Genomic DNA, 26,361 nt, shown 5'->3' with positions numbered 1-26,361 from the left:
TCGGCTAGACCGACAAAGATTTCTCCCGACCATCGCACCCCGCCTCGAACGCACCATATCGTGCTCCACCATACTCACCGCCCACCAACGCGCACCACCACATCCTTATAAACATCATCACCCTCTTACCACGGCCAGCGAACCGAGGCCAGCGGGATGAAGGAGTATTCCGAAACCGAGGGGCAGCCAAGTAGAGGCCACACGCGGGGGGCCACCTCCACTACAAACTTCGTCTATATCCGGTTGTATGTTTTTAGTGTGTAGATACATTCGTAACTAGAAAAAGTTGGACAGTTTATTTTTACATAGAGGTAGTAGTTTTGGCCCCGATAGCTATTTGGGGGGTCGGCGCTGTTTTTGGGCTTACACTGGCGTGCCCCAGAAAGTGTCAGCGCAGATTCGAGCCCAATAGAAGCGCCGGCAACCCCGTGTCGGCCCCTTCGCAAAGGGCGTGAATCGGTCGCGCCGGCACCCTCATCCATGTAAGAAAGCACTCACGGGGTCCTTCTGCCAGCCAGACGCGCCGGTTTCCCCCTCCTCCCACCCCCGCCCAAGCCGACTCCCACCCATCGCCTTTGTCGCCATTGCGTCCCCCGTGCTAGCCTTCCATCCCTCTTGTCCATAAACCACCGACCATCGACACCTCCGCTACTCCCTCGACCGGCCACCGCTCTTTCGGCTGGAATAGTGGTCGTCGCCACCGCCGCCCAAATGCCCAACCGCCCCGCCCGCAAGATGTTCGTCGGATTGCCGCAATGGACAACGACGACGAGATGTTCGTGCAGCTGTTCTTGGAGGAGGAGAGCACTGCAGTTGTCTGATGGCAGCAGCTGATTTTGAAGAGCTTCTGCCGCGTTCGCCAGCCCTTCCAGGCCGTGCCTCGACGCGGTGGTTCAACTCCAGTCAAGAGGAGGAACGTCGACCGGCATCATCAAGCCGGCGCCATGCTGCTTGAGTGCGACTACTTCGCCGAGGATGCTACTCATTCGCCAAAGAAATTTTGGCGCCTGTTTAGGATGAACAACGATCTGTTCATGAAGATTGTCTTTGGCGTCAGGGAGTACGACAACTACTTCACGGGTTTGTGGGGCTTCTCCTCAATCCAGAATTGCACTGCTGCAATGCATTGTCTTGCATACGGAGCTCCTCCAGATATAGCCAATGACTACCTGCGCATGGCGGAGTCAACATGTTCAAGACTGTCTATAGGTTTTGTCGAGCCGTCATAGCGGCGTTTGGTGGGGATTATTTGAGAGCACCAAGGGCAGGTGATACAGCTCGAATCCTGGAATAAAATGCAGCCCAAGGGTTTTCTGGGATGCTAGGAAGCATCGACTATATGCATTGGGGTTGGAAGAATTGCTCTTTTACTTGGCAAGGTATCTACAAGGAGCATACCAGTGAGTGCAGCGTCATTCTTGAGGCGGTGGCAGACTATGACCTCTGGATTTGGTATGCTTTTTTTGGCATAGCAGGAACAAACAATGATATCAACGTGTTGCAACGCTCTCCGTTGTTTTTCAGGCTGGCTGAGGGAGTAGCTTCTGCTGTAAACTTTGAGGTAAACGGCCACGCATACAACAATGGGTATTATCTATATCTATCCAACGTATGCTACATTTGTGAAAAATATCCCAGCTCCAGCTTCTGAGATGGACGCTTATTTTGCAACATGCCATGAAGCAGCTCGCAAGGATGTTGAGCATGCTTTTGGGGTGCTTAAGCAGCGTTTCGCCGTTGTCATGTACCCTGCTCTTACTTGGTCTGAGTCTCAAATGTGGGAGGTGATGAACGCCTGTCTAATCATGCACAACATGATCATTGAGAGCGAGCGCGACGAACCTATGCATGATGATCAACCATTTGATTATGAGGGGCTTCTTGTTGAAGTAGAGCATGTACCCCCAATAATTTGCCGCTTTCCTTCGCATGCATCAAGAAATCCGAGATGCAGGTGTTCATGTTCAACTGTAGGCAGATCTAGCTACGCATTTGTGAGCGAGAAGAGTTGCCAACGAATGCATGATTTAATTTGAATTTTTATACGAATAATTTCATTTGTATTTGTGTTAAATTATGTTAAAATATTGTACGAATAATTTTATGTGATTGAAATATTGTAAAAAGAAGACAAAAATATTTGGGGGTGCCGGTTTGGGGGACGTCGGTGTCGGTTGCCGCCAAATGGAGGATGCTATAAAAGAATAAAGAAACATTGTTTTAAAATATTGTAAAAATAAAATAAAATAGCTTTTATGGATCAATTCCCGCCAAATGGAGGATACGATTTCGACCCTTCCATATAACAGTGTCGGCGTATCTACCGGCGCCTATATAAGAGGTCCGGTGGAGACGCTCCAAACAGATGGCAAAGAATAGTAGGACCCGACCGACCGGGAGGAGACGTGGTCGTTCGGGGGTCCGACACCGACCCACACACGACACCGACGTACGGGCTCCATAAAAACCCGAGGAACTCGCGCCGCAAGATAGCCCTAACCCAGCGCGAGCAAACGACCCATGGTCAGCGACGGCGCCGACGCGAGCAACGGAGCCATGGACTCCAGCGACGGCGAATACGTGTACTCCATCCCCGACGCGGAACAAGTAGTAGAGGGTGAGGAAGAGCAGCAGCAGTCGCGGAGGGTCGCGAGGATGAAGAAGGCGAGCGGGACGCTGCGCCCGGTCAGGCGGCGCGCGGCGCTGCTGCCGGCCGGCGGAGTCGGGAAGCGGCGGAGGGAGTTTCTGCTGTGGCGGAAGAGGTGCAGGGACCAACGGCGGCTGGCGAGAGAGAAGGCGCGGCTGTCCAACGTCCGGGCGCCGCCGGATCTGCTCGTTCCGGAGGTCTACCTGGAGCTCGATCTGGAGAATAACGAGATCGTCGTTCGTTTGCAGAGTTAGAGCAATCCATTGTGACGTTGTGGAGCGGGCGTCCGAGGAATCGAGCCATGCATGATCTCATTTCTTTGGTCGAGTTTTTCCAAGTGAATCATGAACTTGTACATAATCTAGTTTAGCTTCGTTTATGTAACCAGCTGAAGAATCAGTTTGTAGCATTATCAGACATCTCGACATCACTTGAATGAAAATTGGCAAAGCGGCCCGGTGATTAATCTTTGGGAGAAGTCTCATTTCATTGAACAAAAGGCAGCATTAAACTCGATATTATTACAAGTTACATTACTGTTGCTCAACAATTTCACCATGCACATCACACATATAAACATGTGCAGATTTCGTGACCAACAATTTCAGATATCATTTAATCCAAACAGCAAAAAGAGCCAAGGAAGCCAAAACAATACTCTTAAACGTGACATGAGTAGCAATTGGCAAAACTATATAATTAACTATATGCGTTGTAGAATAATAGGTTTTGAGCGCCTGGAACTCGGCAAAACTATCAGACTACTGCAACATGGAGAAGCAGGGAGCCCATATATATACCAATGTACATGGCATCTGAACCAACTCAAACTGACTGAGGGCTGCTCATCAAGATTTCTCATCAGTGTCTGATAAATGGGCCTTCTCGATCTGGCGAGTAATCTGTGAAATTGCGTAGTGAGAGGCACTTGATGCAGCATAATACGATGTCACGGTGAGCTGAGCAAACGTTGGGAGCGCATATGCTGCAAAAAGGAAGTAGCAGATCATCAGACATTAGCAAATAAAGATGTTATTACAAGTTCACAAAGCCAATTACTTGAATGAGCTGGTGCAAATTTCAGCATATCTCAAATGTTAAAATAGGACGATTCAATAAACCAAAAGAAAAAAGATGGAATGCATGTTTTACTGCAGCAAGACATGATGTCTCGAAACTAAGCTCCTAGTGTAACCTACTTTGGCCTAATGTTGGCAAAGTGGGCGCGAGTGGAGCGGGCCTTCATGGCTGTTTCTCTCCTCGTGCTAGGGTGTGCTCGTCGATCAAGGCTCCAGTCATGCAGAGCATGCCTGGTGGTGTGCTTATGCCTCCTCCCGTGGAGGAAGTAAGAGGCCCGGCTCACACGAGTTCTCGGATGTGGCTTCTCCGCCATGTCAGGCACCTGACTTTGAGAAGTGTGGTGTTGTTCACACTGCAGTCTCTCCCTCGCCTGAGTCCGGCAGACAGATGGTTCCTATTTGTGATGGGGTTGCTAAGTCTGGGTTGCTGCCAACGGTACCCGGAGCTGTCGTCGCCAGAGAGGTTTGGGACTTTCTCACCACCTTGGTTGTTGCCTACCCTGGATTGGGTCCACAGTTGGTTGACGGGTGCCTCCCAATGTCGTGACATGTCTTTTCGGCTCGACGTTGGAGTGTCGTATTCGAGTGTTTGTTAGTGTCGCTTTGTGGTCTATGTGGGTGTGTTGTTTGTGTGGGCTTGACCCAGTTGTTGTAAGTTTTCGCCCGGTTTTCTCCTAAAAACCAAGCACCCTCTTCTTAATTAATGAATGAGGCAAACTTTTTGCCTCCATTTAAGAAAAAAAAAAACTTTGCTACTGCCTGACAATCAAGTTATACATCTAGACAAACGGAGATCAAATTCTCTGAGATTGGACAAGTACACAGAAATACTAATATCCAACAATTCATGGTGGCTAAGAAGATTAGAAATAACTTTTCCACAAGCTTGGAATAATCCTAGCATGACTAGGATAATAGAATGGTAAAGAGCCATTAATCATATCCATTGTCCAGTCCCATCCTGACCAAGTAATTCCTTTCTATTGCACCTATAATCTCTATTCTGCACACTTACATTCCTTTGCTAATAGTGGATCCACTAATACATAAGTATGAATAACAACTGAACTACAGGATTTGCAAGTAAATGATTAGGCTGGGAGTGGAAGCTATAGCAATAACCAGATACGTTCTGTAGCGTTGAATCAGTCCAAAACCGTGCATTGAATAATAAATAATGGTAGATCACACAATATCATATGGTCCCCTTCTCTGTAAAGCCATAAAGAATGAATATAGCTCACGAAGATTCATAATGACCAATGCATAAATGAAAGAAGAAAAATATGCAAATTCCTATGACGACGGGGCATTTGGTATAAACGAAAATATCAAAAATCTGTTTGTACAAAAATTATTAGTAGTATTTCAAAGACTTACAGCCAAACAAAGCACTGGCGCCAGAGAATAAGATCAAAGGAGGGACCTGCATAAAAAAGCAAATCTCCCTGTTAATTGAACATGCAACAACAATGTAAACTTAACATCTGCAGAAACTGCCAACAGTGCCAAACAGCAAGCAGATCAATGCAAGTCTAGTTTCAGTTGTGCTTAAAACACATGACAGAGAAGAGAAGGTCCAACGCAAGTACTTAACAACACATATCACTATCCTGTCTAAACAGATGGCTGCAAACCTGAACTTATGTGAAGGTTGAATTTCCTAAAGCCGAAGTGCAGAAAACACATGTTTATGCGCCTAAACACCACATTTTGCCTTAAACATTTCCAGCCTGTCAAACATTTGAACAAGTGCCTTAGGCGATTTGTCCAGGATGCTATAACATTCACTCTGCTCTTATTCTTTGCTTTGATAAAATATTTAATTAATGATTCTTGAAGAAACAGGTTTAGGCTTTAGCGAATTAAATTCTCTTTAGTTTTCCTAATCTGTACAAGTTTCACCACTAACTTATCATTCTTGTAGCAGATTCTAAACAACGATTAACTAAAACTATATTTGTCCAGGAGGCTTCTACATTCAGTAAATACGCTGCTCTTATTCTTAAGTGTTGCACACAGCTGACGGAGCTTCGTTAGGGCCAAACTGGGCCATGGCCCTCCTAGATATTTTGCCAAAAAATATTGATGTATGTATATTAGCGTCCCAACCGACCAGCTCCTGAGTCCTGACCCCAGCTCTTCACATTGCCTTGCAGAATCCAGACTCCCGATCTCTTTCCTGTCTCCCTTGATGCCCTCATTTCCTGAACACTCCCTCGGTGCGCTCAACTGGCCCGACATTCAAGCCAATTCTCATCTCTAATTTCCTCACACCCAATTTTTCTTTCTTTCCAAAAAAATTTAGCTAGCAATTTGGCAACATGATATCTTTTGTTGTTCACTTAGGCCTAGTTTGGTAAGGAAGTTTTTCTAAAAGTGAAGTATTACAAAACCATAGTATTTAAGTGGATCGGCAAGTAATACTTCAGTTTCTGAAAAAGAGGTCCAGAGTTGTTTTTTAATACTTCAAAATTAGCACGTTTTGAGAGATACTGAAGTATTAATACCATAGTTTTTAGTCACAGCCAAACACATCAAAGTATTTTAAATTGGGGTATTCTGAAAAGCTATAGTGTTACTGAAATACTTTAAAAATACTTTGCTACCAAACAGAACCTTAATTCATTCTTTGTATTTGAAATTGCATCAGCCAACAACCATCATCCGTGAGAAAGGTAGTCAGAGAAGAATTAATTTTTGTCTTGAAAAGGAAAGGAAGATGAAATAAGTCGAGTTGATGAAGGTTCTTCAGCACCACCAGCTGATCAGTTACCCTTGCTTAAACCAAAACAACAGAACAGTAATGATGATTAATATCTAGTGAAATGTTATGATTCAAGAAAAAAAGTTGGGAATGAATTCCACTTTTTACCCTCTAGTTATGCATTTGTGACACTAATTACCCTGTTGAGTGAAAATTCGTGTAGATTACCCATTTTAAAAGTTTTGGACCCTTGTTTTATGATGTGTGTCCATTGGGCAAGGTGTTAGGTGATGATCGGGGTCCAAAAATATCAAGACGATAGTGAGGAATGGAACATATGGATTAAAGAAGTTTGGACATAATCGTCCATATGAGGCCTTCCGATATTTACATATTTTGTCGCTCCACATCGATGTATCATGCCTATCCTATCTAACAATAACAAGCAAGATGTTACATTGGGGCTAAACCGTGTTCAAAGTCTCCTAAATGAGATATTTTGGTAGAAGTCCCATTAAATGGGACAATATGTGTCACGAATGCACAACTACAGTTTGAAAAGTGCAATTCACTAAAAAACTAGGTTCTCCTTTAACTTGGCCCGCCCATCAATTTCTTTCAAGCTCCACCACTGCAGCAATGTTCAATATTTAATCATGCTTGAAGGAAACGGTTTAGCCAATTAATTCATTTAGTTCTCCTAGTCTGTATACCCACTCCTACTTATCAATCTTTTAGTAGATTCCAAACAGCGATGAATTTAGGAAAATTTGTTGTGTATTTTTATCTTATGGGAACTGAGGTCAATTTGCACCAAACTTGCACTCATTCACTTGATAACTAACGACTTATAAGCTCCTTCACTACATCCATATTCTAGAATTGCAGTTAAATAATAGGATTAGTGATGTAAGATGATCCAACAATCTTCTCAGCTAACTTGACAAAACTGTGAAGCTAACAATGTACATGACTGAACTGAATCAAAGGAATAGTAGCATCACATGAACTGAAATCAAGACTTACCCCAACAAGTAAGTGCAGCCACTTGGGTCCCTTGACATGCTTCTGGACAAACGGAATGCCTGTCCCAAAGCCACAAACTTAAATCAATTCTCATCCAGAGCACCTTGCCAAGAGCTAAACAATGTTAGAAAACCTAAAACTGCCAGAACTCAAAACACAACGAACCTGTATTGAACCCGTGAACGGCACTGAGCATCGCGCCGGCGCCCGCACCAGTCTACAGCAGCAGGACAGACAGGAAAAACTAAGGTAAGCACACAAATTATCAACAAATCTCCCCACGTCACACGGATCTCGGGCAGGCAGGCAGAAAAGTAAGCAGAGCAAGGGGGCGAAATCGCGTTACCACGGAGGTGGCGTCGTGCAGGACGGAGGTGATGGCCCAGTCGCCCTCTCCCTGCGCCGCCGAACAAGAAAAGAGCACAGACAGCCGGTCAGAACAAAGAGCGAGGTAGACGAAGGAATCGGGGGAGGGTGGAGGGCAAGAAGGGGCCGGGATCGGTGAGCACGTACGGAGTTGGCGGTGGGGTTGAGGAGGGAGAGGCAGCGCGGGCAGCGGGCGGAGCCGAGGCCGGGGTTGATGGTGGGGTCGCGGTGGAGGTGCGCGCCGCTGCGGAGCTTCTCCTCGTAAACCTCCCGCGTCCCCATGGTCGCCGCCGCCGCCGGCTCTCGGCCTGAGCTCAGCTGCGGGCAGACGTGGACGGTTTGGGTTCGGGCTGAAGCTGAACGTGCTGGACGCCGGTGGACGCATCGGTTATATCTTGCTGGACCGGGCCGGTCATGACCAGGGCCCAAAAGCCCGGCAGAAATCACTCAATCGTACGTGTTGTCAGCCACCATCCCGCTTAGGCCCGCGAAGCTCCCACCGAAACTCTCATTTCCCCGACCTCCCTCTATCCTGGCGCCGCCGCCACACCATCCTCTTCCCTCCAAGGCGCTCTGCGACACGTTCTAGGAACGAAGTTTCATCTGCTGTGCTACAAGTGGAAGAACCCAAGGTCATCTCCAAGGTACACGCTTGATTCCGTAGTTTCTAGTGAAAATCATGATTATGCGGTGTGATGTGTCATTTTGGTGCCGTCAATCTAGTGGAAGAACAGCATGTGTAGGTTCGTTCAGTCAGTCAGTTGTCTTGTTGGCCAAAAATATTACTCCCTATGATTCATATTACTTGCCGCCACTAGTATTGATGTACAGGGCCGGGCTGGCAAAATCCGGGGCTCTGCCTCTGCGAAACTCTAAAATGAGCCCTATTTCACTAGACAAATATAGATAATGAAAAATTATGACACATGTGTGGTTTATGTTTTTTTTAGGGAAGAAATACTCTCAACATCCGTGGATTCTGAACTCGCGCTAACATCGTCTTAAAAATTATTTTATGAGGTAGCATATACTTTAAAATCCGACCGGACCAATGGTCCAACCAAAAAAGACCTACAGCTGATGGTTTTGATGCATTTACACTGTTTGAGTTATAAAAACTAGGAAAGTACTTTCATTCTACCCCGATGAGAGAAATACATGTATATAGCTAAGCCCATTACAAGAACTACCCCGATGAGAGAAATGCAATATTACTATATCAAATAATGAACTTTATGATATGTTTAAGACTTGGAACAGAAAATTGTTTTCAAAAGAAACAAACAAGTACATGTATATAGATAAGCCCATTATAAGAAGTACTCCCATGAGAGGAATACAACATCACTATATCTAACTATAAACTTTCTGATATGTTTAAAACTTGAATTACATATTTGTTTCAAAAGTGGATACAGTGTGGTTTATACATGCAGCTTGTTTGAGTTTTATTTGATGCTAATAAAATAAATAATTAAGTATTTATACCATAAGTACAGGCAGAAGAGGAAAAAGTTGGAGAAAACAAAAAAAAACGAGCAACTCTAATCAGAATAGAGGAAGTCGAAGAAATGAAAGAAATGAGCTGCGCCAATCAGAATAGAAAAAACTCGAAGAAAACAAAGAAGTGGCGCCATCTGCAAGAATCGAACTAGCAAGCTCCTCCTTATCTATCAATATGCAAGGTTGAACCTTACAACTAATTCAGCTGAGAAGGCTTAGTGATTAAACTATGGCACACATGTCTATAATCTATATAGAAGGACAACTTAGAAATTTTGGGCCCCCAAAAAATTGGGGCCCTGTGCGGCCGGGCCACACTCCTGTGGCCCTGTTGATGTACCTAGAACTAAAATATGTCTAGATACATCTATATTTGTTTCAACTAATATGGATCGGAGGGGTAACATCTTCTCCCAACGTATCTAGAGATTATTAATTCGCATTCGTTCTATGTTCCGGAGGCTCGATTTGTTCTCGCTACGCAACCTGTTACTAGCTGGGTGCAATGCTTGAGGCAATCATCTATTCTCGCCTGGGATGCTTTTCTGTCATTGAACTCCGATATAATCTGTCTATGTATGTATGTGCAATCCTAGTTAGCTCATGTTAAATTCACGTCTGTCCTGTGTCCTATCTGAATGCCGTGAGCATGTTGCCACTTTCAGTATGCATGTTTCTTCAGTGTTAACACTGAATATTGCAGGACCGCCATATTTGTTTTCTTGTTTTCTTGAAAGATGCGCTGAGCATGTTGCTGCAAGTTACTTTTGGTGTTCTTGGACATTGTAGCCTCTCTTGCTAGTGTAGTTCTTTGGTGTGCAGTGTGATTTTGTCGGTACCAGAAATGGTAGTGTGCAGTGTTATCTTGTCACCAATTCTAATTGCAACTTGCCCAGAATTGTGTGTGCAAGTGAGTCAGATTTGTTCTACTTTATCTGAATAAGCAAAGGATGCATGGTATTGGTAACATTGTCTACTTGTTTCTGTCTCGTAACATTCTATCCCTTAGAATCATCATTTTCTCTTCACATCTTACGTACAGAGATTGGTCCCTTGCTCTTCTTTCTACGCCATTGGTTTTACAAGCTCAGTTCATGTTAAAAGATCTTTTCCAACTTAGATAATTGACTGTACTGCTTGCTTGACAGCAGAGTTTCAGGTTAAGGAGTTCAGCAGATGTGTATTTCCTGAAGATGTGATGGACAATATGTAGCACAGCAGAGTTTCAGGAACGAGGATGGAAATGGAGGCGGATGGCCCTAGTTCAGAGAAGAGGATGAGAGTGGATGAGGATGAAGGAGGAGGGGCCGACCGCATCAGCGACCTCTCTGACGCTGTTCTCGGCGAGATCATCTCCCTCCTTCCTACCAAGGATGGCGCCCGCACCCGAATCCTTGCTTCCCGGTGGCGCCACATTTGGTGCTCTGCCCCTCTCAACCTCGACTGTCGTGGCCTCGCACGTTGCGGTGAGCTTGCTGCAGGTGTTATATCACACATCCTTGCCTCTCACCAAGGTCCCGGACGACGCTTCTGTATCCGCCATGGATTTAGAGGCTACAGAGCAGATACCGTGGACTCCTGGCTCCGGTCGCCCGCCCTTGACAACCTCGAGGAATTTAATTTACATTGCCCGAGACAACATCAGGTGATGCTACCAGTGTTGTCGGAACCCTTTTTCCGCTTCTCGAAAACTCTCATTGTTGCCACCATTGAAAGATGCCACCTCTCTGACAACACTGTCCAAGGGCTTCAGTTCCTCCAGCTTAAGCAGCTCTCGCTTGAAATGGTCACGATCTCCGAGTGTTCGCTGCAACGCATTATTGCAGGGTGCCCTGCACTGGAATGCTTGCTGATTAGCTACTGTTCCGGTTTCCGTAGCATCACGATCAATTCTGTTAGCCTTAGAAGCATTGGTGTGCGTGCTGAATGTCGTTGGGCATGCGAGCGAAAGTTTGAGAAACTTATCATCGAGAATGCCCCTTCTCTTGAGAAGTTGCTCCACCTTGATTGGAGTAGTGGCCTGGATATGTCGGTAGTCTTCGCACCTAAACTTGAAACCTTGCGCTGCTCTTCGGAAACCTACAACATAATCTTGCTTGGCTCCACGGTTATTGAGGTATTTCTTCTTCTTGCCCATGCGATGCTTCTTACCTGCATTTCTGCATGCAGAAAAATTATAACCTACTTTTCCCTCAAAAAAAAATTATAACCTACTTTTTTCTTTTATGCTTGATAAAGAGACTGCGCATTAATACCCTAGCAACAGTGGTGAGCAGTATCAAGATTTTAGCTATTGCTTTGGATATTCTTAGTCTGGATATTGTTATTGGTTTGATGAGATGCTTTCCCTGCTTGGAAAAGTTGTACATTCAGGTTCAAATTCTTCCTTCTTTGTTTGTTTTTATCCACTTTCTATTCTAAAGTGACCAACTTTTGTATGTTCTTTTCAGTCATTTGAAACAGGGCCAAACAATTTATGGCGTCGTAAACACCAGAACCTGGTCAGATGTCATGACATCCGTCTGAAGAAAATTGTGCTTGAACAATATTACGGCGTCATGTCCCAAGTTAGTTTCGTCACATTCTTTGTGTTGCATGCGAAAGTGCTTGAGTCGATGACACTTGGGATCGAAGCCAAGAACTCCAATGAGGAGTTCTTTGCAAAACATCGGAAGAAGCTGCAGCTGGAGAAGAGGGCGTCAAGAGGTGCTCGGTTTAAGTTTACCACTGGCAAATGTTTTCGCAATGTTTGGGACATCAAGGATTTCGATGATTTGGATTTAGCTGATCCATTCACGTGTTGATTCCCAGTCAGGGTTAGGTCCGCGTCCGAGCTATTCTTTGACCAGGCGAACTTGTTTTGTGTCTTGTCCAAACCTGATTAGCTCTCATGTTTGGACAACTCTTCTCAAGTTCGTATTATCTGAACCTTATGGCGTCTAGGCATGCTACTATCTGTGCCACTGGTTTGTGATGTGCCAAGTGACATTTAAACAAGTTCTTAAAATCTGATTCCACTACCAGATATAGACTGATGGATAACTGGAAGCGGACGAGCTATCTTTGTTTGTGGGTAGGTAGGCCTTCCTGTTCTTCAGTATTACCAAGATATATAACAAGCTATCTAAGTGGGTGGTTTAGTTTTATGGTTAACATTGAGTGCTAAGTAATATTTCTAGCCATGGTCGAAGAAGATGCCTTTTCTTGATGTGAACCTTCACTGGATAATCACGTTAATGGTTCCATTTTTTTTGAGAGAAACGTTAATGGATCTACCTAATCTAGGTCAACCTTCAGAATTGAGAGCTTTTGCTTTTGTTTCCCTTTTAAAACTGTCAACTTGCCAGTATATGCCAGGAAATTAAGGAGCTTAGTGGGAATTTCTCTATTATTAAATTTTCTTTTGTAGCGTGGTGTGCTAATGAAGCAGCCCATTTTTATGCTAAGAGAGAGAAGGTGCTTGTGGATTAATTTCACACCACCATTCTTAGTTGATATCCTTTCAAAGGATTGTAATCCCACTGTTTGAAATAAAGCTCTTTATCTTCCAAAAAAAAACGCAAAAAAAACTGTCAACTTGCACCTAAACTCAACCGTGCGATCCTGCAGTATACATTGATTACGGTTGTTGAGCCAACCAAAGCTAGGGATTTCTCCCAGAGAGCAGCAACCACACGAGGACAGGAAGGGAGCTCTACAACAACACCTCGAAGAATGTATACGAAGCCGAGGCGCCGCTGTTGTAGAGCTCCTCCACATCCTCGTGAATGTGGTGAACGCCCAGCAGATCAACGACACCAAAGAGCGCCTAGATCGCAAAAGAGCTTCTCCCTGTGAAGCACTTGCAGCGGCACCTCCTGCCACCACAAAAGCCAACACAACCTCAGCACCAACGGGCAGCAGACCGGCGTGAGGCCAAATCCAGCCACAAACTCCTCGCCGGTGAGATCACCAACGGCATCCCGGGGCGGCCGCCTGGCGTCCTCCAAGTCCCTGTGCGCGAGGGGAAGCCCCGCAACAGCCATGCGGGGTAGATCGAAATGGTCCAATGGACACTTTGGTGGAGGACCGGTAGACCTCAGCCTTTGGAAGTTTGGATCTCATAAAGATGGATTGTTCATAATAATTCAGGGGTACTGTAAACACGCTGTTCCCTAACTATAATTCCTCCGGACCAAACACGCTGTGAGGAACAATGGAGAGAGACCATTGAGTGGAGAGCCTCGTAATAGATTTCACAAAAATGCGGTGGCCCTCCTACCATATTATATCATCTAAAAGGGCTCTCGGTGTAAAAAAAGAGTAAATAAAGGTAGTAACAATACATGTTCAATTTTATCGTCCCAATACATACACAAGACCTAGCCAGATTGTTGTGCCCCATGGCCCATGGGTGTTGTTCCACAGTTCTAATAGAAGTACTCGTGTCCAAAAAAAAAACATAGCAGGGCCTCATCTTACAAATGTGTATTGTATGCGTGCTGCCCAATTTCCCAAATGTAAATAGATTAAGAAAAGAGAACAAAACGAGCAATGCTCAACCCGTGTGCTCTTTCAAGAATTTAGATCAATGAATAGCTAGCAATCAGCATCATTCATATCATACCACCCCACAGGAGATAATGATTTCACATGGGAGAACAGAAAAGCAGTTCACAAGGGATACTGATTTCACATGGGAGAACAGAAAAGCTAACAAAACTTGTTAAACCATAAAATAGATCAGACAGAGCTGCACTAAAAAGCAGTAGTGGTTCCTGTTAAGAGGAGCCAATTGTTGTTACATTAAAGGCTCTTGTGACCCCCTAATTACAGATAATTTAAAAAACCTTCTCTAGAAGCTGGGCTGTCTCCAATTCATATGACCAAGCTGTTGTTGCTGATAAGCCCCCACTTGGGGGCCTGGTGCAGCTACACCAACTCCAACATTGGGACCAATGGCAGATGGGACCTGTTGATGCACCATTGGATGCGGACTTACAATTGAGGGAGGCTGCTGAGGATGGTACATGCCTGGAAACTGTGCGTGAGAGGATTGAGCTGTAGCACTAAAAGATGCATTCCCAGGATTCGGCATATAAGCACCAGGTGTTGCTTGACCTGATAAGTTATAATATGGGGGGCACTGCAAAGTTGGAATCTCCCTAGGAGTCTGAATCCAGATATCAGATGCCTCTACCTGTTAAAGATGCCCAAATTGTCAAATCAAGGAAGTACTTCCTCCGATCCCTTTTAACTCGGATTTAGTACAACTTTATACTAAATTTGTATCAATTAAAAGGAAACAGAGGTAGGCCGTAAGAATATTTTTGTGAGAGCCAATTTCCTAAATACATCAAAAGGAAACCATTGACATCTATCTATACCCCCAAAACAAGCAGAACTTTTTAACAGGCAGAAAACATAGTTCTAGTTCATATAAAATTTCATACTCGACATTCAAAATTTGTACCTGTGGGGTTTGTGCATAGATGTTGTTATCCTTGTACTTCATCCGATTGACATCATCAACACCAACTCCAGTGCCAATAACACCAGGAGAACTAAGTGCATAACCAGCTGGATGAGTGTAGTTTCCATAACCAGAAGGGTTACCACCAGCAGGGACTGGTTTATACTGTGAAACTCCATACTTGACTTGTCCTGCGGTTAAATGTGAGCCTCCACTAGGCATCTGAAGATAATTATTTCCATTTGCCGCGTAAGGGACATTTGCTGAATAATTTGGCATAGCCATGGGTGGGAAGTATGTTGGTGGAGAATAGAGGGGATGGCGATATGGCATGAAATTCGGATAATGCTGCACATGGATTGGAGGGTACATCTGTGCTGCTTGTTGCTGGGACATATGTTGCTGTTGTGAAGAGATTGCAATATGTTGCTGCTGTGAACTAAGGGCCTACAAAAGCAAAACAGACGAAGGGTACAATGAGATAATAGTACTTGCCATTAAGACAACGTTTAATTTAAATTGTTGCCACAGGTTGGTTAAGTGTAAGCAGAATTTACTTCAGGAAAAGACCGCAAAAGGAGGTAAAAGCTTAAGTTCACAATCCAGTCTGTGAGAGCAGGTTAAAATTAAGTAAAAACCAAGCAGGTGCAAGAAAAATCCCCACCTGACAAACACCAGGCGACAATATAGAACAAAATAAAGACTTGTAAAAAACTTGGCTCCAGGGTTTTCTTGACCCATGATAGGGAGTGTGTCACTGGCTTAGCTAGGGTTTTCTACCCTTCCCAGAAGACACACACCCACTAAGGCCCTGTTTGGATTGAGTGTAAACTTTGTGTGCTCCCCAGTATTTAGTTCAAGTGTGAGCTAAATACCGGTGGCCACACAAAAATTATATATATTCCGAACAGGCCCAATGGAGGGGGAAACAAGGGCAAGGAAGACAGAATGGTGACCTGCTGGTTACTATCCATAATGTTTCAGATCTGCTGCTGCTCGAGGCGCCTTTCTAACATTTCCCTGACTTTGAGTCACTGAAATGTGGAGCCCACCAGATGCGGGACCCAGCTGTCAGTGTCCCAAAGCCAGGGCAGGCAAAGTCAGAGAATCCAGTTCGGTTGGCAAGATTACAAGCCAATATGAACAGAGCAAGCTTGCACTGTTGACTCAGGCTGGATCAATAGTTTACAAAGCACTAAACGAGTTCACTAGATGCGAGAGCAGATCAGAGTGGAATATGGCTAAAGTTGACTTGTTTGCAGCCAGCCCAACCATAATCAGCATGACTTGGGCACGAACAGAAGTCTAACTGGTACTAGTAGGTGCTAAGTAAAAGTAATGGTCCTTTGCAAAGAAAGGTAACTATATGGATGTAAACTATATGGATGTAAGTCTGGATCAATTATTAGCCAACCCATCCATAATCAGCATGGTTGTAAGTCAAACCACCAAGGGGAGTCTAACTGGTAGGTGTCAAGTACAAGTAATGATCATTTGCAGGGAAAGTTAAGTTAGTCTTGGAAACAGGTTAGTTAGTGAAGTAAAATTTTGCTACCTCAGATGCGGAAGGAACTTGTGAATGCACATTAGATTCTGTCATCCTGAATACTTGAGCAGCATTATCTGCTTCTGGATTAACCGAAGCGTATTCCTGCTTTCGAGAGAGAGGGCGGCAGGCATGTCAGTATCAAGGTATAGCATTTGCTTCAGTTTCTGTCCACAGGGAGACCCAAGGTCAGCTGAACTGGATTGCAAATTTACCTGAGAAGAGGAAGCCAACATTTGTGGGTGTACATTAGGCTCCACCAGACCGTATAATTGCGCCTCATTATTAGGATGCATATTAGGATCTCCATGACCATATGCCTAGAAAAAGAAAATGTCACAGTTATCGGCAAAATTCAACAATTTATCTGAACAATGTATAAACACTTCATCTCAAAAATACACACAGAAATAAATGGCAGAAAATAAAACTTCTATCATCTTGGCAGCAGTGAAACAAAATAGCAATGTTTATGTACTCTTCCTAATTGACTTACAGAAAAAGCAGTCAAACTAGAGGTGCTTTGGATATTATGGTCATCTGCTACACCAAGTGGAGTATCACTCTGAACTAAGCCCAGTCCATCATCATCCTCAACTTCTTGACCATTCATCTGTTCACTATCCTCAGATGGTGGTAAGGAAACCTCTGCTGATGATGTTGATACAGTTTGCTCATCCACTTCATCATGTTCAGAACCGAATGCATCCTCTTCAACAGCCAGTTCAACAGGTTCTTGTACACTGTAAGTAAGATGCAATAAGATAATTGTCTATTACCAAACTCGCATCATAAGATATAGTAATTTACAACTATCATTTGGTAAAGAACTAGAGCATTCATAGCTTTACCATGCAAATAGTAACAAAACCATCCTGAACTAACTGCAGCATATAGTACAGCTCAATTCAATAAACAAGTGCTTTTAAGGTAACAGCTGGACAGTATTTATTTTTAAGTAAAATTTCATTGATACTGGCAAGTGTCATCGCTTTTCATAATTGGCAAAGGTTCACCTACTCTTCTGGTTGTTGGGGTTCTGGAGAAGATGAGGTCGGTAATGGGTCTGAATCAAACCCAGGAGTGAAACTGCCAAATCTTAATCTTGTCTGCTCATACTCTGGCACACGGAGATGTTCTGGGATGATCACATGTTCCATCTCGTGCACGTTAGAATGAGAAGTTTTGTCACACGAGCTGTTCACATCCAGAACCTTGGCATTTTCAGGGTTGCTATCTAAAGGAGATACTGCATCTGTTACACTGTTGTCAGCATCATTGGTGGAAGACTTATTTGTCGATTTTGGCTTCCACTGCTTAGCTGGTCGTATGGCTGCAGAAAGAAAGAAAATGAGATCTACAGTCACCTAAGACAAAAAAGAGTAATGCATCAATTAACATTTCATTTTTAAGCTTGTAAAAAATTAGAGACTAAATTATTAATGAACATGGTATATAGCTTGCTTTTTTCTAAAAATAAGACAAATAGTGATTTCCAAAAGGTAAAATCTAGAAAATTGCAGCTAGCCTGAATTTTTTGCGCACAAGACACTTGCGTGAAAATATATAACTGGACACTGTAATTTAGCAGAATAACTAGTTTTCTACTGAACACGGCATATAGCTTGCTTTTTTCTAAAAAATAAGACAAGTAGTAATTTCCAAAAGGTAAAATCTAGAAAATTACAGCTAGCCTGCATTTTTTGCGCACAAGACACTTGCGTGAATACATATAACTGGACACTATGTGTAACTTAGTAGAACAAGCAGTAGATAACTAGTTTACCATTAAGTAAACCAAACTGAAACTTCAAAAACAATTATTCGTGGAATTGGCTATATACAGTATGTAAAACAGGTTTTGTTTATCCATCAACGGTGAGGTACACCACTAGCTTTTATTACTTGTTCATGTAAATCTAGACATAAATTTTGCTGTTCACTAGTTACAAAGATTGTACACACAACTTGTTAGTGAAAAGAAAAATGTACTCTCCATTCTCTTGTATATGTGCTTTGGAGTTGCACGCACTCAGGAAACACATAATATGATCATCACTGGGAATATTACCTTTTATGTTGCCAGCAGGACCCTGGTGATACTTGTTGGTGTTTTGGTTCCCAAAAGATCTACCAGCAGACCTGCCACGAGATACTGTGTCTAATGCAGGTCTCTGGTTGGGTTGAGTGTTTCTAGACACAAATGCTGGGCGATGACCAGAAGGCCCAGCTGAAGCAAAATTCCCCCTTTGAATATTTGCAGGATAAGAACCATTTGGTGCATGAAACTGCGAGCCTGGACGACCAGAATACTGCCTCGGACCATTAGCTACACCAGCTTCGCGTCGATTAGGTCCGACAGATCCTCCAGTAGCTTTGTAGTTGGGTGAAGAATGAGCAGGATCAGAATGTGGATGCTGGTGCTCATTCTGAGTGTTCTTCAAATATGGCCTTGCATGCCTCTGATAAGTGCCCTGAGCCCCCCTGCTCATCTGAAGCACGTTCTTTGCAGTTTGATGTGTGATCTGACCTTCTGAGTTTGTAGCTGGAGGGTGATTTCGATCAGATTGAACTACAACCCCACTAGAGAAAAAAAAATCCACAGTAAGCAAAGTAGTGCAGATGCAAACAGGAAAAACAACTAATGATTACAAATTATGGTGTGTGCACCAGCTAGTGTTTTAGGGGTTGGGGGAGGAGGACTATATCGATTTCAAGTATTTCATTTCTGCCTCTAAAACGATGGTACTCCGTACATTAGTTAATGTACCCAAAAAAAATCTTTGTAAAGCCAACTGCGGTAACCACGACTTTATAACCATTCAAGTGTCAAGATACAAAGATAAGTCAACCTACACACGTATCAAGTATTCAAGTGTATATACAAACAAATGCAGTTCAATATAGCATCAGTCAAAATAATACTGCGTGACTGATAGATTTCATTACCCTAGAATTGTGTTTTATGGTTTATTGCTATCAATTTACAAATGACGTTCAAATGATGTGGAACAATTCAGCACCGATTGGTGAACAAAATAAGTAAAATAATGAATATATGAACTGCGATCTGAACGGTGAGGACCCAAATGTAAGCAGATAGCCTTGCAGAAACCCTCAGGATTGGAATGGCATGTCTACTTGAATCCTATAGGAAGATGAAGTTTGTTTGATGGTAGCAAAGGAATTTTTCCATGAGGTATGAGCTAATGCTTTTTTCCTATAGGAATTACACTACAAGATTCCTATAGGAATTTTTCCTATAGGCTATGTTCCTATGAATCAAACAACATGTATAGGAAATTTTCCCATAGGAACCAAATCCTACACAATTCCTATGCAAATCCTTTGAATCAAAGGAGCCCTCAGACAGAGTCTGATTTATGCTGATGTTTCTGAACGCCGATATATAGTAACTGGTTGTAGAAAACGGGAAAGAAAAGTAATTTCATAAGAAACATAAAATGCAATCATACCTCCTATCAGAGCCTGACATATATGTAGAACCTTTGTGTCCTAGCTCTGATCTGTTTTCCATGGAACCATGTCTGTTGTCCCTCACTACCCGAAATTCTCGACTAGGGCCTGCATCAAGTCATGTGTCAACAATGAGGGAAAGACTATGGAACAAATGCAATCATGCTGCTAATACAATTACAAATGAACAAAAGAAAAGGAATTTCATAATTATTCAAACAAGTGGAATGGAGCCTTGGTAGCAACCAGAAAAATAGAATATGCTTCATATCAACCAAATGGGTGCCTCTAATAAAGGGTCATGAAAAACAGTGAGTCTTTAATATCTGCTCAATCAAAATCTACACAAAATTGTCTTTTGCTATGGAACCATTATCCAACTGAACCAAAACTAAGTATGTAAGAGCAGTTAAACCACGCAAAAGATTGGAAGAAAACTGCTCAAAGTAAATGAAGCACATCTCTGAGCCTGATGTAATATAAGTGCTAGCTTTCAGCTATATTACCATATGTCTGACCTTGATTGTGAGCTCTTCTTTGATCAATCTCAACCCTTTGAGTGTGTGGCCTTGTCCCTTGAGAACCGTGCTCACCTTGTGCTGAGGTCTGAGCAAAACTCTTCTGGCCAGCACTCTGAAAAAGTAACACAGACGCTTCAGCAACGAGAAATAGCCAGAGTACAAATGCACTTTGAAGTTAAACTTAAACACTGAGTATCCAATATAACAGTGGATAAAACAGCATGCATAAAACTTTCTCAGGTAGCGATCAAAGTTTTAAGTGTGGTAGAAGGAAAAACAATATAGGCTCTCAAGTAACCATCAAAGTTTCAAGTGTTTAGGCTACAAAAAGGAGAGCAAATATAAAAGGGAAAAGATATATGCCTAAATTATAATGCATAATGGCAATGAGGTGCTCTATAGGTTTTTTGAACCATGAACCATCGCTCACAAAGGGAAAAGAGAAGCACGGCAGCAGTAAAACCTATATGTAGAAACTATGGGCAGTGTCTTAATGTTTCTCCTCTTGTGCTTTAGCCTAGTGTTTCTTCTATTATGTTGGCACCTCATGAATTTAAAAACCTAGCACTTGCTGTGCGCCATTAGCCTTTCATTGCGTTGGCAAATTAGGTGTAAAGATTATTAAGGCATGGCAACCATGGAGGTACGAGAAGTTTGTTATGAAGTGAATGGGCTACTGCAAATAGCAGTTCATTGTAGATATCATTATTGTGTTTTTCAAGCTTCATTTCACATCATGCCAAGTATTGAAAAGAAGGGAAACACATACCTCTCTTTTCTTGTCCTTTTTCCGTTTCACCTCATGAAATGGATCTGCGGATGCATACATTAGGAGAGTCACTACCACGAATAGAGTTGATTACATACAGCAACATAATTCATCTATAGACTGGATAAATAGTAGATAAGTTGAATGCCACATTCCAGTGATATCACCATAACTTGCATCACAAATACTCCCTCCGTCTCATGAAACATGTCTTAACTTAGTCTAGATTTAGTGGTTTAGCAGGCAATACAAAGCCCTAATCACTAACCCAGCTCGGGTAAACAATCCACTCCAACCTGACCCTATACACAGATATACATCTAGTAATAAAGTCAATCTAGCCAGCTCAGATCAAACTCTGAGTCACTGGTGGGAAACCGCGACAGATCGATTGAGCTCCAAAACCCTAGCCGACCCCAACCAGAATTCTGCGCGCCCCCGCAAACTACACTAAAAAAACGGCTGTACCAGCCGAGTGCGAGTCGGAGACACGAACGCCCGAAACCCTAGGTTTGAGCGCGTGGGGCCGAGATCGAAGCGAACAGATCGGGGAGGCGGCGTACCTTGGTTGAGAAGCTTCTGCGCCGTCTCGTTGGGGTCCATGTTGGAGTCGCGGAGGGCGTCGAGGATGTCGGCGTCGGAGTGCTCGCCGACGACCTCCTTGATGGACTGGATGGTGGAGTCGATCGCAGTCATCGGCGGGCGCGCCGCCTTGTCGGAGGGGCGGGGCCCGCTGCCGCTGTCGCCGCCACCAGCCATGGCCGCCGGGGAGATGGGCGAACGCTACGGCGGAGGCGCGGGTCACGGTGGTGGTGGCGGTGGCTTCGATCGGCGCCGGAATCGCATCAAACGACGCGCGCCCCTGGGTTTTGGTCGGGGGTGAGGGTGGGTGGTTGGGGCCGGCTGGGCTGGGTGCGTCCGTGCTTCAAAAGGGAACAAACGGTGGTAGACGCGATATTTATTAAATAAAATTGACCTGTTGGAAATTAATAAAGGAGGTTGGGTTTGCGCGAGGGGTGGGCTCCGTGCACGAGTTTTACGGCGGAGGCGGCGACCGGCAAGCACCCACATGGACCTATCTACCCTTCGCACTAGATTGCGGGATTTTGAACCTAGGGCATGACGGAGATCGTTTGCATCCGGCGTGATCGAAAATGTGTCTGGTACCAACTTCAGTGGCGTGACGCAAAGTGATCGGGCCGTCCGCAGAGACGCAAACCCGACGCATATTTGTGGACGCGCAAAGTGTCCGCTCGCGTCTCCACCAGGCCCGCCTGGCAGCGAGCCTGCATCGAGGGCATCGCTTCGGCGGCCATCGCTTCCGCGGTAAGCGCTTCCGCGTCTGCGCCGCAGCCTTCGCCATCAATGGTGCGGCTGCCTGTTCTGCGCGCGCACTTGCGGGCGGCGGCTGGGCTTCTGCGCCGCCTTCAATGGCATCGTATCTCGCGCGCGGCCAGCCTTAAAAGTCCACCGGCCCCGTTCCTCCTTCGCCCACACCTCCACTCGCACCACCACCGTCGCAGCGCCATGGGGAAGAAGAACGATTTCGAGGCGTCCGGCAGCGGCACCAAGAAGGGGGAGCGGACGTAGAGGGTGCCGCTGCCCGTCACGGTGGGGAGGCTGATGCACGGGAACTGGACGCCGTGCGAGGCCTGGCCGGGCGTGCAATTGCCTGGCGGTTGGCGGCTCAGCTGCCGCCGGGTGCCCATCCCTCTCGTCCCTGCGCGCGAGCCAGATCGGACCGCGGAGATCCGGCGAAGGAGGCGGTACCTGCCGCCGGACCTCCACGCCGATCCGGCATACGCCATCGACTCTGAAAGTTGGCGTACCTATCTCTCGACCGAGAGGGGTCGGAGGAGGAGGGCGAGCTTCATGGGCGACAGGGACTTTCCCTTCGACCGTCCGCCGCCGACTCGTCCACGAAGACAGCAGGCGCCGACGCGTCGTGACCAGGCATCGACGCGTGCGTAGTACAACGACGACCACGACGACCACGACTACATCGAGGCGCTGGCGTACCATAACGAGGAGGTCAAGGACGACAGCGATGACTACGTCGCGGTCGTCTTCCAGGAATGGCAGGAGGCCATGGCGGTGGGCCGCAAATTTGAGTTCCCTGAGAACATGACGGACGACGAGATGGCGAAGCTCGGCGTCCTCGTCTCCGAGAACGACCCACCTGTGCAGCCGCTGCTGCCCCGCTACGTCACCGGCTTCATGCCGCCGGGCCTGTCGGATGATGAAGCCCTTCAACTGGCGCTACAGGAATCGGCCGCGCCACAACCGCCGCCGTACAACCCCTGGGCTCCTCCTCCACAGCCGCATCCCTGGGCGCCTCCACCGCCGCCACAGCCACAACCCTGGGCGCTGATGACCCACAAGTATAGGGGGTGTATCGTAGTACTTTCGATAAATAAGAGTGTCGAACCCAACGAGGAGCAGAAGGTGTTGACAAGCAGTTTCGATGAAGGATTCACTGTAAATGCTCACAGACAAGTATTCAGGGGGTTTAGATATAGCAGATAAATAAAGTACAAGTAAATAAGATGCGAGAATAATAGTTGCAGCGAGTGGCCCAATCCTTTTTAGCACAAAGGACAAGCCGTTTTGTTTACTTATGATGACCAAACGTTCTTGAGGACACACGGAAATTTAGTCTAGTGCTTTCGCTTCATATAGTTGATTAATCTTCATTGTTTTGATAAGTGTTGTGTGGGTGAACCTATGCTAATGCATCGCCCTTCCTAGGACTAATACATACTTGTGATTATACCCCTTGCAAGCATCCGCAAATACAAGAAAGTAATTAAGATAAATCTAACCACAGCCTTTAAACTCGAGATCCCGCTATATATCCCTCCCGCATCGATATACCAACGGGGTTCGAGTTGCTCGTCACTCCGGCAACCCCACAATTAGCAAACGAATACAAGATGCATTCCCCTAGGCCCATAAAGGTGAAGTATCATGTAGTCGACGTTCACATGACACCACTAGAAGAATAACACCACAACTTAAATATCAAACCATTGAATATTACTCAACATAGTTCACTACTAACATTTAGACTTCACCCATGTCCTCAAGAACTAAACGAACTACTCACGAGACATCATATGGAACATGATCAGAGGTGATATGATGATGAATAACAATCCGAACATAAACCTTGATTCAATGGTTTCACTCAATAGCATCAATAACAAGGAGTAATCAATACGGGAGAGTTTCCCCTATGAAATAATCAAGATTCAACCCTAGATGTTACAAATGGTGACGAGGTGCAGCGGTGGAGATGACGGTGACGGTGGTGGAGATGATGGTGATGATGATCCCAATGAAGTCCAGCTCGATGGCGGTGACAATGGCGTCGATTTCCCCCTCCGGGAGGGAATTTCCCCGGCGGATTTCAGCCTGTCGGAGAGCTCTTTTCTCTCTGGTGTTTTCCGACCCGCAGAGGCGGTTGTGTCTCCTCGCGATTATTTTCAGTACCTTAGGTTTTCGGGTAGATGAAGTACGCGAAAGAGAGGCGGCCGAGGGGGGCTGTGGGCCCCCTCCCCACAAGGCGGCGCGGCCAGGGTGGAGCCCACGCCGGCCTATGGGGGGGCCATGGCGGCCCTCCTCGGCCCCTCCTTTTGGATGGCTCCTTCTTCTGGAGAAATAAGACCTTCGGTGTAATTTCCGTCGCTTGTTGATCTTCGAAATATTGCATTCCGACGGTGCTTTTCCCGACAGAATCCGACTCCGGTGAGTGATTCTCCAATAATCATGAAACATGCAAAATAGGTGAAATAACATAAGTACCATCTCTAATTATGAAATATATCAATGAATAACAAGAAATTATGATATAAAATAGTGATGCAAAATGGACGTATCAACTCCCCCAAGCTTAGACCTCGCTTGTCCCCAAGCGAAACTGAACTTGGTAAACAAGACCACATGTTTATGGAGTGAAGAGTCGATAAATAAAATACGGACAAGAAGCATCACATTAATTCACACAAGACATTCTAGTGAACAACTTCCTCATATAATTCAACTTGAAACAAGTAGAAGGAAATCACAAATAAAGGTGCATAGGAAATCATAGTTGGTGATGGCAAACTTCGTTCTTGGTCAAAGAACAATTAACAGATTGTACTTATCTGTCGAGCAGCGCTCTTATATTAAAGCTTATACGGCAAAACTTGCATACTCAATCATAATAATCTCCTCATAATCATTGATAACTTTCAAAGCTATATTCATTCGGATAAAACTTGTGGTAAACAAGGAAGAATAAAAGGCATGATTAAATAGATCACAATATAAATAGTTGGATCACAACAACTCAATTGCTTGCTTGAGATAGAGGGAAATAGGTTTACTGACTCAACATAAAAGTAAAAGACCGGCCCTTCGCAGAGGGAAGCAGGGATTAAATCATGTGCTAGAGCTTTTTAAGTTTTGAAATCATATAGAGAGCATAAAAGTAAAGTTTGAGAGGTGTTTGTTGTTGTCAACGAATGGTAGTGGGTACTCTAACCCCCTTGCCAAACAGACTTCCAAAGAGCGGCTCCCATGAAGGACGTTATCTCTACCAGCAAGGTAGATCATCCTTCTTCTCTTTGTTTACACATGTACTTTAGTTTATTTACGGATGACACTCCTCCCAACCTTTGCTTTCACAAGCCATGGCTAACCGAATCCTCGGGTGCCTTCCAACATTTCACATACCATGGAGGAGTGTCTATTGCAAAATTAAGTTGCTTACTGATGAATCTGGGCAAAACATGTGAAGAGAATTATTAATGAAAGTTAATTAATTGGGGCTGGGAACCCCGTTGCCAGCTCTTTTGCAAAAATATTGGATAAGTGGATGAAGCCACTAGTCCATTAGTGAAAGTCCGCCCAACAAGATTGAAAGGTAAAACACCACATACTTCCTCATGAGCTATAAAACATTGACACAAATAAGGGATGATAACTTTTGAATTGTTTAAAGGTAGCACATGAAGTATTTACTTGGAATGGCAGAGAAATACCACATAGTAGGTAGTTATGGTGGACACTGATGGCATAGGTTTGGTTTAAGGGTTTGGATGCACGAGAAGCATTCCCTCTCAGTACAGGTCTTTGGCTAGCAAGGTTGGTTAGCAAGCATAAGAGTTAAGGGAAACAAACAAATATACATGTGATAGAAACAATCATGCATCTTTCTTGTAAGCACAAATAATTTTAACTTCGGAATACTAAGCTCATAGCTAACAAGAAAGAAAGATAATG

At 44.6% G+C, this 26,361-nt stretch overlaps 3 protein-coding genes across 6 annotated transcripts; 1 reads left to right on the top strand and 2 right to left on the bottom strand.

Moving 5' to 3' along the window:
* Nucleotides 1-3,239: 3,239 nt before the first annotated feature.
* On the bottom strand, nucleotides 3,240-8,144 carry LOC124685245. Its single transcript, XM_047219576.1, has 6 exons — nucleotides 7,969-8,144; nucleotides 7,806-7,852; nucleotides 7,625-7,676; nucleotides 7,460-7,518; nucleotides 5,107-5,152; nucleotides 3,240-3,632 (listed from the first exon to the last, which is right to left on the bottom strand). Exons 1-6 carry the CDS (start codon nucleotides 8,105-8,107, stop codon nucleotides 3,496-3,498), a joined length of 480 nt encoding a protein of 159 aa, XP_047075532.1. The 5' UTR covers nucleotides 8,108-8,144; the 3' UTR covers nucleotides 3,240-3,495.
* A 231-nt stretch (nucleotides 8,145-8,375) lies between these two features.
* Nucleotides 8,376-12,429, top strand: LOC124685244 (F-box protein At5g03100-like). 2 transcript variants are annotated; one of them, XM_047219574.1, is made up of 4 exons: nucleotides 8,376-8,469; nucleotides 10,480-11,444; nucleotides 11,567-11,701; nucleotides 11,779-12,429. In XM_047219574.1, exons 2-4 carry the CDS (start codon nucleotides 10,566-10,568, stop codon nucleotides 12,130-12,132), a joined length of 1,368 nt encoding a protein of 455 aa, XP_047075530.1. In that variant the 5' UTR covers nucleotides 8,376-8,469; nucleotides 10,480-10,565; the 3' UTR covers nucleotides 12,133-12,429. The 2 variants fall into 2 exon arrangements, with proteins under 2 accessions (XP_047075530.1, XP_047075531.1); XM_047219575.1 differs by lacking the exon at nucleotides 11,567-11,701.
* Nucleotides 12,430-14,014: 1,585 nt separating this feature from the next.
* Nucleotides 14,015-21,852, bottom strand: LOC124685243. 3 transcript variants are annotated; one of them, XM_047219571.1, is made up of 11 exons: nucleotides 21,657-21,852; nucleotides 21,094-21,137; nucleotides 20,310-20,436; nucleotides 19,803-19,911; nucleotides 18,398-18,909; nucleotides 17,347-17,659; nucleotides 16,823-17,069; nucleotides 16,542-16,646; nucleotides 16,336-16,434; nucleotides 14,781-15,227; nucleotides 14,015-14,507 (listed from the first exon to the last, which is right to left on the bottom strand). In XM_047219571.1, the coding sequence occupies exons 1-11, from the start codon at nucleotides 21,850-21,852 to the stop codon at nucleotides 14,163-14,165; spliced, it is 2,544 nt and encodes an 847-aa protein (XP_047075527.1). In that variant the 3' UTR covers nucleotides 14,015-14,162. The 3 variants fall into 3 exon arrangements, with proteins under 3 accessions (XP_047075527.1, XP_047075528.1, XP_047075529.1); XM_047219572.1 differs by having other exon boundaries at nucleotides 16,336-16,431; XM_047219573.1 differs by having other exon boundaries at nucleotides 20,322-20,436; nucleotides 21,657-21,823.
* Nucleotides 21,853-26,361: the final 4,509 nt, after the last annotated feature.

Source organism: Lolium rigidum, chromosome 1 (assembly GCF_022539505.1).
Source record: "Lolium rigidum isolate FL_2022 chromosome 1, APGP_CSIRO_Lrig_0.1, whole genome shotgun sequence".
Lineage (NCBI taxonomy): Eukaryota > Viridiplantae > Streptophyta > Magnoliopsida > Poales > Poaceae > Lolium > Lolium rigidum.
Note: the sequence above shows the minus strand (reverse complement) of the source record. Positions and strands in the feature narration are given on the sequence as shown.

What these genes read in the sequence shown, in the direction of transcription:
- LOC124685245 (XM_047219576.1), bottom strand. Translation starts at nt 8,107, where the DNA reads ATGGGGACGCGGGAGGTTTACGAGGAGAAGCTCCGCAGCGGCGCGCAC. An exon ending in CCCCACCGCCAACTCCGTAC is followed by an intron (nt 7,853 to 7,968) that starts GTGCTCACCGAT and finishes CGGCGCAGGGAG; the next exon opens with AGGGCGACTGGGCCATCACC. An exon ending in CGTTCACGGGTTCAATACAG is followed by an intron (nt 7,519 to 7,624) that starts GTTCGTTGTGTT and finishes GCTTTGGGACAG; the next exon opens with GCATTCCGTTTGTCCAGAAG.
- LOC124685244 (XM_047219574.1), top strand. Translation starts at nt 10,566, where the DNA reads ATGGAAATGGAGGCGGATGGCCCTAGTTCAGAGAAGAGGATGAGAGTG. An exon ending in TTGGCTCCACGGTTATTGAG is followed by an intron (nt 11,445 to 11,566) that starts GTATTTCTTCTT and finishes TGCTTGATAAAG; the next exon opens with AGACTGCGCATTAATACCCT. An exon ending in TGGAAAAGTTGTACATTCAG is followed by an intron (nt 11,702 to 11,778) that starts GTTCAAATTCTT and finishes TGTTCTTTTCAG; the next exon opens with TCATTTGAAACAGGGCCAAA.
- LOC124685243 (XM_047219571.1), bottom strand. Translation starts at nt 21,852, where the DNA reads ATGGCTGGTGGCGGCGACAGCGGCAGCGGGCCCCGCCCCTCCGACAAG. An exon ending in CAATCAAGGTCAGACATATG is followed by an intron (nt 19,912 to 20,309) that starts GTAATATAGCTG and finishes GACTTGATGCAG; the next exon opens with GCCCTAGTCGAGAATTTCGG. An exon ending in GAACCCCAACAACCAGAAGA is followed by an intron (nt 17,070 to 17,346) that starts GTAGGTGAACCT and finishes TCTTACTTACAG; the next exon opens with TGTACAAGAACCTGTTGAAC.